Raw genomic sequence first — 14608 nt, forward strand, 5'->3', positions numbered from 1 at the left:
GTCCCTGACATCCCAATGCGCATGCGCACCAGGTGTTCCCGGCTTCGGTACTCATGTGTCCCATGGTCTCTTCTCCCTAGTACCCCGAATTCTCAATCCTTTTCCCGTTTTAGCATGGCGTGAAAAGCTGTTTCTAGCAATTTTTACTTGTTTTTTCTTCTTTCCCCTTCTCTCATCTCTCCTTTGCACGTACGACCATTTAATTCAATATATATTTTATTTGCTTATCGTCTATCTTCTCTCACTAGAATGTAAGCTATATGAAGGTATGGATTTTGTCTATTTTTGTTTGCTGCTGTATCCCCATGGCAAGAACAGTGCCTGGCTTATGTTAGGTACTCAGTTAATTAATAAATCCAAAGCCTTCCATCTAGAGATCTATAGTATTATTTCAGAGCTGGAAAAGACCAAGAAACTATATAGCTCTATTCTTAATTTACAGATGAAGACAACAAGACTCCCTTCATTGACTTTTTTGGTATCTTCCCAATACCACCGCAGCTTTCTTTTCTAATGGAATGAGAGTGGAACTCTAAGGGCATTGTGAGAATAGGTGTTATGGGACTCGTTAACCAACCTACAGTTTTTGTTTTGTCCTGTTTTCATTGAAACCTTGTATTTTAAAAAACTGGAATTTATGATAAACTTGTCAAACTCAATTAGCATTTGATATATACTTTTTTTTTTTTTTTTTGCTGTACGCGGGCCTCTCACTGCTGTGGCCTCTCCCGTTGCGGAGCACAGGCTCCGGACGCACAGGCTCAGCAGCCATGGCTCACGGGCCCAGCCGCCCCGCGGCACATGGGATCCTCCTAGACCGGGGCACGAACCCGTGTCCCCTGCATCGGCAGGCGGACTTTCAATCACTGCGCCACCAGGGTAGCCCTGATACATACTTTTTTTAATGGCTGACTAAACCAAATCAGGAGATACCTAAGTCTGATGAAGCAAAATGCTTATTGCTTGTATTAGTTTGCTAAGGCTGCCATATCAAAGTACCAAACTGGGTGGCTTAAACAACAGAAATTTATTTTGTCACAGTTCTGGAGGCTAGAAATCTGAGATCAAAGTGTTGAAATGATGATTTCTTCTAGGGCCTCTTTCCTTGGCTGGTAAAATTGCTGTCTTCTCCCTCTGTCTTCACATGTTCTTTCCTCTGTGCACACAGGGCTGTGTCCAAATTTCCTCTTCTTATATGAACACTGGGGCATATTGGATTAGGGCCCACCCTAATGACCTCATTTAACCTTAATTACCTCTATAAAAGCCCGGTCTCCAAGTGTAGTCAGTCCCATACTGAGGTATCCAGAGTTAGGACTCAACATATGAATTGGGGGGGGGGATAATTTAGCCCATAATATCAATTTATGTGAATTCCTTACGCAGAGGACAGGGATGACAGCAGAAACTCCAGAAAATGAAAAACAATTGGTCCAAAATATCATTTGAACAGCTAACAAACTGAACTTGTGGTATTTGTTCTTATTAGGTACAATTTCCTGAAGAAAAGTTCATGGAAACTATTAAAAAGAAATGATTAAAAGTAACTGCTTTTTCTTTCAGACTTCTTTAAATTTCCTCAAAATTCTCTTCCCAAAGATGTTTATTAAGTAAATACCTCTTATTTTGCCCAAAATGAAGTTTACCAAAAAGAAAATAAGTATCCTACACAGAAGGTTCTGTGTTTTTATTGATTAGAATTGTGTACAGTTGTAATCCTTCCATCATACACATACAGTAACTATCAAATATCTGATACTAAAATAACTTACTTACAAATTCTAATATTGAACACAGAATAATTCTATCCCTATTAAAAATAAAAAAACAAAACCACTGAGTATCTTGGAAAATTTAAATTCAGACCATTATTTCACAATTTGGAAATCTGAGTAATCCAACTTTAAGATGACTTTCTCATTGTTGAAGCTTGCTCTATCAATGTGCGATTTGGGACTTCCTCTTGTCTCAAGCCATTTCTGCATATGACGTACTTTGGAGGTGGGACCTTGCAATTGTCCTTGCACTGTGCCCTGGTCAGTGTTCTGGACCCAGCCTACTAATCCGAGCTTTTTACCCTCAGCCTAAGGGAAAGAAAAAGACAAGAGAGAGAAATCCAGTGAGATTGAACAAAACAAAATTAGACTACAATCTCTTGCCAGAATCTTGGCCTAGAATCAAGCCACTGAAACTAATTTGATGTTGTCCAGAACAGTCAAAACAGAACTACAGCAAGGAGAATCTCATTGCTGATCTTAACATGCAGTGTTGACCACTTGACTCCATTTCCTTCTTCCACCCTATAAAACCAGGCACCAGAATTTTTCACTATGTCGTCAATTTGGTTAAGTACTAAAGATTTAAGACCAAATCAGATGTTTTCAAAATGATTCCCTAAGGATGACTGTTGTTAGGATACTGGAGTATATCTTGTTCATTTTCCGTCTCCTAATCAAGAATCTACTGGGTATATTAAATAGAAAAAGCATGAAGCTATTTGATCCTTCTTTTTTTCTTTAACCAAGACCACACCTAAACAAATCCAGATGATTAAGTGTCCAATATCTCTTTAAAGATCATTAGAGAGTATTTTACAATTTCCTGGGCAAGGCAATCCACTGTTCTCACTGTAAAGAAACTGTCTAACCCAAGGTCTTTATGTTGCACCCAAAGCCCACTTTCTCTCATCCTCCTAGAGAAGGAAAAAGCAGCTGGTGATCAGCCTCTAAACACCAAAGTTTCATGAGACTACATTAACTATTGTTTTCACTTGACTTTCTTCTGTCTAAATAATCACAATGTCTTTAATGTTGCATAAGCTTATGAAAATCATCTAATCACTGTAGTTGCTCTTTTCTTAGACTTTCCAATGCTCTTTCCTTTAAATCACTAACTGTGGAATGACTGAAAATTGGGGAAAGGTAGCAATGTTTTAGAGGCAATTTTATTTTTGTAAAGTTTCCAATTAAGGATATCATAAAAGTTATTGACTGTTACATTCTATCTAAATAGAAGGGGTTAGATTACAAAAGAAAACGGGAGTTAACTTGATTGCATGTCCAAATGCCAGACGAGTGACCTAGTAAATATGGGAAATTGCTGGAGTTGGCCAAAGGAAATGTTATGCATAGCAAAACTATGTTTGATGAGGAACTGAAGTATTCATCAAATCAGTTACGTTCAAAGCAAAGACATGTTTGCATAATGAACAAGAGACTTTGGTCAAATAAATAACAGTTTAAAGGATACAGAGGAAATTAAGGAATGAAGAAAAATAAGAGATACCTACAGCATGACTGAGTGTTGTAGATTGTGGCATTAAAAAAGAATGCAGAGAATGGATTTGAATAAGACTCCACATCCAGCTGACTTTGTGTAACAACTGCACTCTTCTACTTCTTTTAACCTAGGGGAATGGGCTATCCCTAGTTCTTAGTTACCTTATATGGTAATTAGCTATAGGAATGATTGTGTTGAGTTTTGAGCAGGAGGTTATAACAGTACTGCTCAAAACTAATTTATTTAAATTTTAAATTGCAATATGATTTATCTGAACTCTGAGAGTGAATAAAACACTCCCAACTTTGATTGGTGTTGAGAATGGAGATTTCGTATGGGTTTTATTTGTGCACTCGCTTCTGTTCTTATTTTATATATATATATACACACATTTATATGTATATTTATTTATTTGGTTGCACCAGGTCTTGGTTGCGGCAGGTGGGCTCCTTAGTTGCAGCTCACCAGCTCCTTAGTTGTGGCATGTGAACTCTTAGTTGTAGCATTAATGTGGGATCTACTTTCCTGACCAGGGATCAAACCCAGGCCCCTTGTATTGGGAGCACGGAGTCTTATCCACTGTGCCATCAGGGAAGTCCCTGTTTTTATTTTTAAATGATAACATAATGTTGCTGAGTCATGTTCAGTTTTGAATATATATCTAAACAAGTAAGCAGTGTTTTCTCCTACGAAAATTCCAAAAAGCTAATTCTCCCTCATAATAATATTTCTGCTTGGATGGTCATCTGGAAACATTTTTTTGTTTTTTTTTTTGCGGTACGCGGGCCTCTCACTGTTGTGACCTCTCCCGTTGCGGAGCACAGGCTCTGGATGCGCAGGCCCAGCGGCCATGGCTCATGAGCCCAGCCGCTCCGCGGCATGTGGGATCTTCGCGGACCGGGGCACGAACCCGTGTCCCCTGCATCAGCAGGCGGACTCTCAACCACTGCGCCACCAGAGAAGCCCCTGGAAACATTTTAACGAATATAATCACCAACTCTAGTCTCAATCTAAAAAGAAAGTACCCTCAAACCAATAACTTAGACTTCCATCTTAGGAAACTAGAAAGAGAAGAGCAAACTGAATCCAAAACAAGCACAAAAAAGGAAATAATAAGGATTACAGCAGGAGTTAATAGATACAGAAAAAAGAAAAAAAGAAAGGAAGGAAGGAAGGAAAGCAGGAAGAAAGAAAAAATAAATGAAACCAAAAGTTGATTCTTTAAAAAGACCAACAAAGTTGTCAAACCTTAAGCTAGCCCGATCAATAAAAAAAAAGAAAGAAGGCTCAAAGTACTAAAATCAGAAATGAAAGAGGGGCTATTACCACCAACCTTACAAAAAAAAAAAAAAGGATAATAAGGGAATAATATGAACAGTTGTATTCTAACAAATTAGATACCTTAGATTAAAAGAGCAGATACCTAGAAAGACTCAAAAACTACAGAAACTGAATTAAGAAGAAATAGAAAATCTGAATAGACCTATAACAAGAGATTGAATTAGTAATTAAAAACTGCCCATGATATGTCAATGGACATTTAGGTTGGTTCCATGCCCTGGCTATTGTAAATAGTGCTGCAATGAACACTGTGGTGCACGTCTCTTATTGAATTATGGTTTTCTCAGGGTATATGCCCAGTAGTGGGATTGCTGGGTCATATGGTAGTTCTATTTTTAGTTTTTTAAGGAACCTCCATACTGTTTTCCATAGATGTGGCACATATATACAATAGAATATTACTCAGCCATAAAAAGAAATGAAATTGAGTTATTTGTAGTGAGGTGGATGGACCTAGAGTCTGTCATACAGAGTGAAGTAAATCAGAATGAGAAAAACAAATACCGTATGCTAACGCATATAGATGGAATCTAAAAAAAAAATGGTACTGATGAACTTAGTTGCAGGGCAGGAATAAAGAGGTAGACATAGAGAATGAACTTGATGACATGGGGTGGAAGGGCAAAGCTGGGGTTAAGTGAGAGTAGCATCGACGTACATACACTACAGAATGTTAAATAGTTGGCTGGTGGGAAGCAGCAGCATAGCACAGGGAGATCAGCTCGGTGCTTTGCGATGACTTAGAGGGTTGGGATAGGGAGGATGGGAGGGAGGCTCAAGAGGGAGGGGATGTGGGGACGTGTGTATGGGTGTGGCTGATTCGCTTTGTTGTGCAAATGAAACTAACATGGTGTTGTGAAGCAATTATACTCCAATAAAGATGTATTAAAGGGCTTCCCTAGTAGCGCAGTGGTTAAGAATCCGCCTGCCAATGCAGGGGACACGGGTTCGAGCCCTGGTCTGGGAAGATCCCACATGCTACAGAGCCTGTGCGCCACAACTACTGAAGTCCACGTGCTACAACTACTGAGCCTGTGCTCTAGAGCCCGTGAGCCACAACTACTGAGCCCACGTGCCACAACTACTGAAGCCCGCGCGCCTAGAGCCCATGCTCCGCAACAAGAAAAGCCACCGCAGTGAGAAGCCCGCGCACCACAACAAAGAATAGCCCCTGCTCACCACAACCAGAGAAAGCCCGCGTGCAGCAACTAAGACCCAAAGCAGCCAAAAATAAATAAATAAATTTATATTTAAAAAAAATGGGCAAAGGATTTGGAGACATTTCTCCAAAGAAGAAATATCTTCTTCCATGTGCCAATAAGCACATGAAAAGATGTTCAACATCATTAATCATTAGAAGGCAAACAAAACCACAATGAGGGTATACACATACACCAGAATATTACACAGCCTTAAAAAGGAAGGAAATTTGAACAGATGCTACAACATGGATGACTCTTAAGGATGTTATTGCTAGTGAAATAAGCAAGTCAGGAAAAAAACCAAATACTATATGATTCTACTTATATGAGTTACCTAGAGTAGTCAAATTCATACAGACAGAAAGTAGAACTGTAACTGCCAGGGGCTAGGGAAGGGGAATCAGGAGTTATTGTTTAATGAGTACAGAGTTTCAGCTTTGCAAGATGAAAAGAGTTCTGTGGATGGATGATGGTGATGGTACCATAACAATATGAATGTACTTAAGGTCACTGAACTGTATACTCAAAAGGGTTAAAATGGCAAATTTTACATTATGTATATTTTACCACAATTAAAAAAAATGTGTTCTATAGTTTCCAAATATTTGGGAATTTCCCAGTTTTCTGTTATTGATGGCAGTTTAGTTTCATTATGGTCATAGGAGAACATGCTTTATATGACGTAAATCCTTTTAAATTCATTGATACCTCAAAACAAAACAACAAAAAACCACAATGAGATACCACTTCACGCTCACCAGGATGGCTATAATAAAGCAGACAGACAATAACAACTGTTGACAATTGGGAGAAATTGGAATTCTCATGCATTGATAGTGGGACTGTAAAATGGTGCAGCTGCTTTGGAAAACTGCTTTGGTAGTTCCTCAAAAAGTTATACATGGAGTTATCATGTGACCCAGCAATCTACTCCTAGGTATATATACCCAAGGGAACTGAAAATAATGTTTACATAAAAACAGGTACATAAATGTTCACAGCATCATTATTTATAACAGATAAAAAGTAGAAACAACCTAAATGCCCATGAATTGATGATTGGATATATACAATGTGTTATATCCATACAGTGGAATATTTTTTTAAACAATTATTTTATTATTTATTTATTTGGCCACACTGCAAGGCTTGTGGGATCTTAGTTCCCCAACCAGGGATTGAACCCAGGCCCTGGCAGTGAATGTGCCTAGTCCTAACCACTGGACTGCCAGGGAATTCCCCATACAATGGAATATTACCCAGCCATAAAAAGAAATGAAGTGCTGATATAAGCTACAACATGGATAAATCTTGAAAACATGTCAAGTGAAAGAAGCCAAACACAAAAGGCCACATATTGTATGACTCCATTTACATTAAATGTCCAGAACAGGCAGATCCATAGAGATAGAAATGAGGTTAGTGGTTGCCAGGGGCTGGGGGGATGAAGAGTGAGTGCTAATGGGTGTGGGGTTTCTTTTTGGGGTGATAAAATGTTCTGGAATTAGTGTACATCTTTATGAATACTAAAAAACCACTGTATTATACACTTTTAAAAAAATAAATTTATTATTTATTTAATTGTTATTCTTTTTTGGCCACGTTGGTCTTTGGTGCTGCGTGTGGGCTTTCTCTAGTTGCAGCGAGCAGGGGCTACTCTTCGTTGCGGTGGGCAGGCTTCTCATTTCAGTGGCTTCTCCTGTTGAGGAGCACGGGCTCTAGGCACGCGGGCTTTGGTAGTTGTGGCTCGCAGGCTTTAGAGCACAGGCTCAGTAGTTGCAGCGCACGGGCTTAGTTGCTCTGCGGCATGTGGGATCTTCCCGGACCAGGGCTCGAACCTGTGTCCCCTGCATTGGCAGGTGATTCTTAACCACTGCACCACCAGGGAAGACCTGTATTATACACTTTAAAAGGGTGATTTAAAAAAAATATTTATTTATTTATTTAATTTATTTATTTAGTTTTGGCTACGTTGGGTCTTAGTTGCCTTAAGCGGGATCTTCGTTGCAGTGCAGGGGCTCTTCGTTGCGGTGCGCGGGCTTCTCTCTAGTTGTGGCATGAGGGCTCTAGAGCACGTGGGCTCTGTAGTTGTGGTGCATGGGCTCAGTAGTTGCGGTGAGTGGGCTTAGTTGCCCCGCGGCATGTGGGATCTTAGTTCCCCGACCAGGGATTGAACCCATGTCTCCTGCATTGGAAGGTGGATTCTTAACCACTGGACCACCAGGGAAGTCCCAAAAGGGTGAATTTTATGGAATGTGAATTATATTCTAACTTTAAAAAAAAAATCCCTTCAAGTATTATCACTCATTCTAGGAGTGATGGAGTTAAATTAAGAGGCTAGATGATATCAACACATAAAAAGACTGTAGCAAAACAAAATAATTGTTAAAATGAACATATATAATAAAATGATTATAAGTAGTCAAGAATAAACTACAAGTCTAATTAAGGGGAAAAAAGGATGACATTTTCCTTGCAGTTTTCCAAATCAATATTTGTTTTTCTGCATTCTTTTATTCTCTCTTTAAATTGGGGGGTGGGAGGCGCAGTAGAGAAAGATGGAGTATACTGCCATCTGGTCCTTTTCGCTCAACAACTTTAATTAATCTTTCAGGCTGCCACCTCCATTTACTAAATCACAGGAACTTACCATACGTAATTAGTAGCAAAGCTAATTGGAACATAGCTCTTGCTATGACTTTCAGTAATTCTTTTTTTCCAATAGGCACTTCATATATGAGCATGAAACAGGAGGAAATGATTTGCAAGTAATTGGAAAAAGAGGTAGTGATATTTAACATTCATATTTCAAAGATTCACGTTTGAATTTTAAGTACCACAGTCCCCGGAATGTGACACTTGGCAAGTTCTGCAGTCTTAACTCAGTATCTTTGGGGTTGGAGATACATTGGGAAGGCAATAGCCTGATACCCCTCTATAGAAGACAGAAGGCAAACTGAGATTGCATCTGTGTGTGCCCATTGAGGGAGGATTAGTGATATTAAGACAGAGGCTGTCAATAGTTTGTTCATCCCCTCAACTACTCCCTAATATCAAATAGGAATACCAGGCTCCATGTTCAATGTTACCATTACTTACCCTGGAATAGATAAAGTATTTTCATTAGAAAAGCTTCACCTGGAAAAGGTAATTGTTCTTTAAAAGCTAAAATGAGCGGAAAGGAATTACATAGGGGAATGGGAGAAGTTGAAAAAGGAAAGAGGTCTGAAGAAAATGCAGCAGCTGCAGAGGAAGCAATTAAATGTCACAAAGTCACTTAAATGCCATCTCTTTGATCAATGTTAACTTTCCTACAAGAATTGTGACTTGGTTTGATGATGCCACAACAGGGAGAACTGGGGAAGCCCTCTATTCCCCTTTGGAAAAGAGAAGCTCACCCATATGTGTCTAGGTACTCAAGTACCACTGTTAGAAAAGACCAATAATAACAGTAGACAAATTTTCCATTTGCATTGTGTTTTATCCACTGCAAAGCATTTTCATACCCATTGTTTTACAAACCACCTCTTTGCCATCCAGCTACCAAACAGAAAGGTTCTCCAATGCATATTTTTCAGGAACATGTCTCTTGTTCCCATGCTCATACCCTAGGTATGTCCCCAAAGCCTGTAAGCCACATACCTGAGTGTACTTGCGGAAAAACACACCTTGCACTTTCCCAAAAACTTCATAATCCACTGATATCAGGGTGTCCCCTTCTGCCATACTCACGCTCAGACCTGTCAGAGACCATGAAAGCAGAAAAGTAAAGGACTCATTATCCTAAACCCGGGCCCCCAATCCTGAGGCAGAAAGGGTCACACACACACCTCTCCATCGTTAACCACTGTGACCTCTCCCTGACCTTAAGGTGCCAGTACTTCGGAGTAAGTAAGCGGTCACGTGTAAGCGCGGGTGTGTGAAGTTAACAGGAAGACACCCGGGCAAGGGAGCCCACAGAGGCCTCTTTTGGGGCAATTACCTGCTTATCCAGTTACCTCCCTACACCCATCCCCGGTCCCGCTCCCTCTCCGTCCTTCCCTCTTCCCACGCGAACCTGGCTTCCGCGCCCCCACCAGAATGCCCTATTAATATTTTAGGGCTAATCGAACTGATGAGCACGCCCCGGGGCGCTGCCCCAGGCTCACTCTCCTGGTCCTCCTCTCCGATGGACTACCCGGGAGACCAGCAGGCCAACTGTTCTCCCGGTTGCGTAACCGCCGCGCCCGGTAGCTTAGAACGCGGCTCCTCCTTCGCTGTCTCTCAGGCCCATCACCTCCGCCGGCCAATCACGCACGGCGCGCTCGGCCCAGAGCCCGCCTAGAGGGTGGGATTTCGGGACGCCAGTGTCTAGTAGCCCCAGAGCCTCCGATTGGCGGGGGGGCGGGATCTGTCCAGGGTCTCGGCTAGGATTCTGCACACCGAGCCCTCACCCCAACTGTCACTAAGCGCACGCCTTTTTTCATTTTCTAGCGGGGATAAAGACAAAGACGAAGAAATACTTGAGATAAATCCAATCATTCTGTAAATATTTACTGAGAGCCTCTGTGTGCCAGGCACATTTCTAGGTGGTTGACATACGTTAATGAACAAAAAGGATCCCTGGACCGGAGGAGATTAAATTCTGGAGGCAGATGATAAACACTAAACATCATAAACAAACAGACAAACAAATTAAATAGAAGACATACAACTTTTCTGCCCTTTTTCTCAGTTCTCCTCCAATTCTGAGTCATGCCTAAGTCTGGAATTGGTAGCAGCAGAGATAAGTGTATAGGAGGTCCCAGTGGAGGTTATTTCTCCCTCTGTGATTCTGGAAGCGGCCCACCAGAGTCTACCTTACTAAGAAAACTACAAACAATGCTTATCTAAAGTAATCAATCCATCAATCACAAGCACAAGCAAAATAACCCATAATCACAACTGAATCAGTCAATCTAAGCCAAGTGACCAAGTTGCATGAATTTCTTTTGGGAGAAGGGAATTGTCAAGGGGAGTTGTGGGTAATGATTGTTAAAAATAGGGTCACCTTGGGCTTCCCTGGTGGCGCAGTGGTTGAGGGTCCGCCTGCCGATGCAGGGGACACGGGTTCGTGCCCTGGTCCGGGAAGATCCCACATGCCGCGGAACGGCTGGGCCCGTGAGTCATGGCCGCTGATCCTGCGCGTCCGGAGCCTGTGCTCCGCAACGGGAGAGGCCACAACAGTGAGAGGCCCGCGTACCGCAACAACAACAACAACAACAAAAATAGGGTCACCTTATAGATAACTAATGAGAACATACTGTATAGCACAGGGAACTCTACTTAATGCACTGTGGTGACCTAAATGGAAAGGAAATCCAAAAAAGAGAGGACATATGTATATGTATAGCTGATTCATTTTTCTGTACAGTGGAAACTAACACAACACTGTAAAGCAACTATACTCCAATAAAAATTAATTAAAAAAAAAAAGTAGGGTCACCTTGAAGGCATTTGAATACAGATACCCTTAAGATTAAGAATGTGTATGAAGGAAAACTGTGGTGTTTATTGTTGCTCTTTGGAGTGCTTGTGTACCTTACATCCCTTCATAACATAAGATGCCATTTGTGAATATGCCAGGTTGGCAGACTTGGCAAGGTGAGATGGATTTGCAATGGAAGCCATGGAGGTTCATTATTCCATTAGCTGCCCGCTACAAAGTGAGGATCCAGATCCTGGAGAATCATACAACCTCAGTGCTGGCGTTGGGGTGGGAGTGGGGTAGGAAGCTGAACTGAATTGTTACGCTTGGTAATATTTGAAAATAATGCTGAACAGAGTAACTGGCTTATATTATTTAAAATTTATTTTTTAAAAACTAGTTTCTCTGTAGAATTAACCTATTGAGTATCTACTGTGTATATACACTGCAGGATATACAAAGATGGATGGTATATAATCTTTGCCCTCAAAGAGTTTTTTATTTAGTGTAAGGGACAAATACGCGTGAAAATGATGACAATACAATGCACACCATGCTAATTCAATTCCACAAGCATCCACTGAGAGCTCGTCATGAGCCAGCCCTGTGCTAGAACAAGGACAGAAAATATTATGAGAACACAAAGGAGCAAAGAGATCCATTCTGGCTGGGAAGAGTGGGAAAGCATTCTTGGAGGAACCAGCATATTACCCAAGGTTACACAACCACAAACAGTAAGTGATGGAGCTGGGATTTAGTTCCAAGCAGTCTGAGTACAGAACCTACTCCCATGAATGCTATGCTCCACCACCTCCCAGTACGTGGAGCTTGGAGTAAGGCCACTGAGGTAAGAAAGTGCAAGTAGTCAGGTGTGGCTGGACCAGGGTTTCTCAACCCTGGCTGCACATTAGGACCTTGGGGAAAGCTTTGTAAAATCCTGATACCCAGGCCTCACTCCCAGAAATTGCTTTCCAGGTAGTCCTAAAGCACAGCCAAGGTTCAGATGCCCTGGACTAGCCTCTGGGGAGGCAAGACTGGAAAGGTAGGCTGGACCTAATCTGGCAAGCTGAAGTTCCATGCTAAGTTACACATTTCAACTTTATCCTATAGGTAAAGAAGCAGCCACTGGGTAGGAGAATTATGGGGTCAGAAGTATTCAGGATAATTATTCTGGCAGCAGCCAGAAGGATAGGTTTGGGGAGCAGATGAATAGCAGTTAGGAGAGTGGTGTCATCCCAGTGAGAAGTGAGGGAGGAACTCACCTAGGGTTGTAGAAACGTAAAGGAGGGGACATATATAAGAGACATCGCAGGGTAACTTCAACAGAACCTGCTGACCAGTTAGAGAGAGGGGGTGACAAAGTGGGAGGAGTAGAAGATGACTGATGCTTTCAGCATGAGAGGAAACACTGGAGAAGTAGATTGGGGAATGCGGAGGTGATCACAACTTTGTTTTCTGTCATATTGAGTTTGTGGTTCCTGAGGAACATTCACGTGCAAGTGCTACATGGGAATTTGGAAATTTGAGTCCGTAATTAAGGAGAGAGAACTAAGCTAGATACCATTTAAACATAGGTGAGACCTGAAATTTCAGCATTTGGCTGAAATCATTAAGGAAGAGAATGTCTGAAACTACATTTATATGAGAAATACGAGGGCCTTGGAGAACACCTACATTTGAGGGGAAGGTGAGGAAAAGACATAAATGCAAGGACATGAAAGAAGAAACCAAGAAGGCACACAGGAGCAAGTGAGAAGAGTTCCAACGGAGAGAAAAATCAATGTCAAATGAGTAGGCTGAAGAAATAGCAGCTTTTGTCTTTAGGGTCATTGGAAGGTCACTGGTAGCCTAGCAGTTAAATAAAGCGGACAGAGGGGAACCAGACCACAATGGACTGGACAATGAGGGGGAGTTGAGGAAGTGGGGGCAGGAAATGTAGAGTTTTCTATTAAGAAGTGGAGAAGAGGAGAAAGGAATGGGACCCTAAGGTGAAAGGTGTGGCCAAGGGAAATGAGGCTTTTTGTGCAGGGCAAAGTTAAGCATATTCTAAAACCACAGAAGCGTGTGTGGATAGATACAACTTGAAGTTAACAAGATGCAGGGGTAAAGTGAGTCAATTCCTGGAGGGTACTGAAAGGGACTAAGTCAAGAGAACTCAAGGAAAGACAAAGATTCTTCTTCCTCATAAACAAGAGGGAAAGAAGTCAAGATGGAGGGAGGCACCCTGGGAAATTCTGCCAGGCTGGAGGGGAGCTTCTGGAGTTGATGACAGGCAAGCCCCATGCTGAGATAACTGGGACCTTGAGAAGAGTGGGAAATGTCTGAAAATGCATACATAGAGAAGGCATTGGAGAGTCAGCTAGGAAAGAAAACAAGGCATAAAAGGACTGCCTTGGAACACCACCAAGGCATTTCTTTATAACATGTAAAAGCTGTATTATGACATGTTGAAGTATTAACACCGACCACTGCGGTCTATATTATTTTCCATGTGCATGAATCTTTTAAGTAGTTACAGGGAAAAAAGTAAGCTGCCTGTTCCAAACAGCTTACACAAATGAACTGAAGTATGAAGACAAATAAACTCTCTTCTGATGTTACCAAGTTATGGAGTATCTTTAGTGTTGAAACCAGGTTATACTGAGCATTTTCGATCTGGTAGTTAACTTTATTATCATTACACTTGTCTGAGTCACTCCTGGGCCCTAAGAAGAGAGGGCCAGAGTTACCACGTGAGAGTAAAACATTATATCAAAATAATTAGATTGGCTACAAAAATTTCCCCCCTTCTGCGTAGCAAAACCTAGCCGACTTGCTAAAATTTGACGCAAGCTCCAAACTATTTGCGAGGAAAAGCATGGAGAGATAATATACAGCCGTACCTGGGGCCCGTACAAGGCAGCCGAACGTGCTAAGAAAGGCTATCAGCAGGCCCACTCCCGCTAAGGGGGCAGACACCGGAATCCGGCGGCAGAATGACTTGAGGGCACATCTAGGCGCTCCGTCTTTTGCCAGAGAAGGGCACACCCCAGGATCTGAGACCATCGCTCTGAGAAAAATCCAAGCTCTTTGATGGAGCCCCAGAAAAGCCTCTCCCACCCCATTCCCCCGTCCCCTAAGGGCAGAGCTGGAAGGAGCTGCAGAGTTGGCGGGACACCGGGTCAGGCGACACTCTGGTCGACCGCGCCCGCGCCCGGGGCGGCGCCCGGTGGTGTGCGGACTGCGCTTGCGCACGCCTCACCCACCCACCCACCGCGGAATTCGCGGCGAGGTGGGGCTGGGCGCCCACGCTCTCCCGTCTCCAGGCAACGGGAAAAACAGAGGCCAGCTGAGAGCGCCT

General features: G+C 42.2%; 1 protein-coding gene across 3 annotated transcripts; it reads right to left on the bottom strand.

The window, feature by feature from the left end:
* Positions 1-1672: 1672 nt before the first annotated feature.
* ACYP1 (acylphosphatase 1) lies at positions 1673-14452 on the bottom strand. Of its 3 annotated transcripts, XM_060295058.1 has the most exons (4): positions 14151-14284; positions 10852-10996; positions 9465-9562; positions 1673-2084 (listed from the first exon to the last, which is right to left on the bottom strand). In XM_060295058.1, the coding sequence occupies exons 3-4, from the start codon at positions 9546-9548 to the stop codon at positions 1869-1871; spliced, it is 300 nt and encodes a 99-aa protein (XP_060151041.1). In that variant the 5' UTR covers positions 9549-9562; positions 10852-10996; positions 14151-14284; the 3' UTR covers positions 1673-1868. The 3 variants fall into 3 exon arrangements, with proteins under 3 accessions (XP_060151041.1, XP_030687639.1, XP_030687640.1); XM_030831779.3 differs by lacking the exon at positions 10852-10996 and having other exon boundaries at positions 14151-14452; XM_030831780.3 differs by lacking the exons at positions 10852-10996; positions 14151-14284 and adding an exon at positions 9880-10045.
* Between the last annotated feature and the right edge of the window lie 156 nt (positions 14453-14608).

The sequence above is a fragment of the Globicephala melas genome, chromosome 2, assembly GCF_963455315.2.
Source record: "Globicephala melas chromosome 2, mGloMel1.2, whole genome shotgun sequence".
In the NCBI taxonomy this organism is placed as follows: Eukaryota; Metazoa; Chordata; class Mammalia; order Artiodactyla; family Delphinidae; genus Globicephala; species Globicephala melas.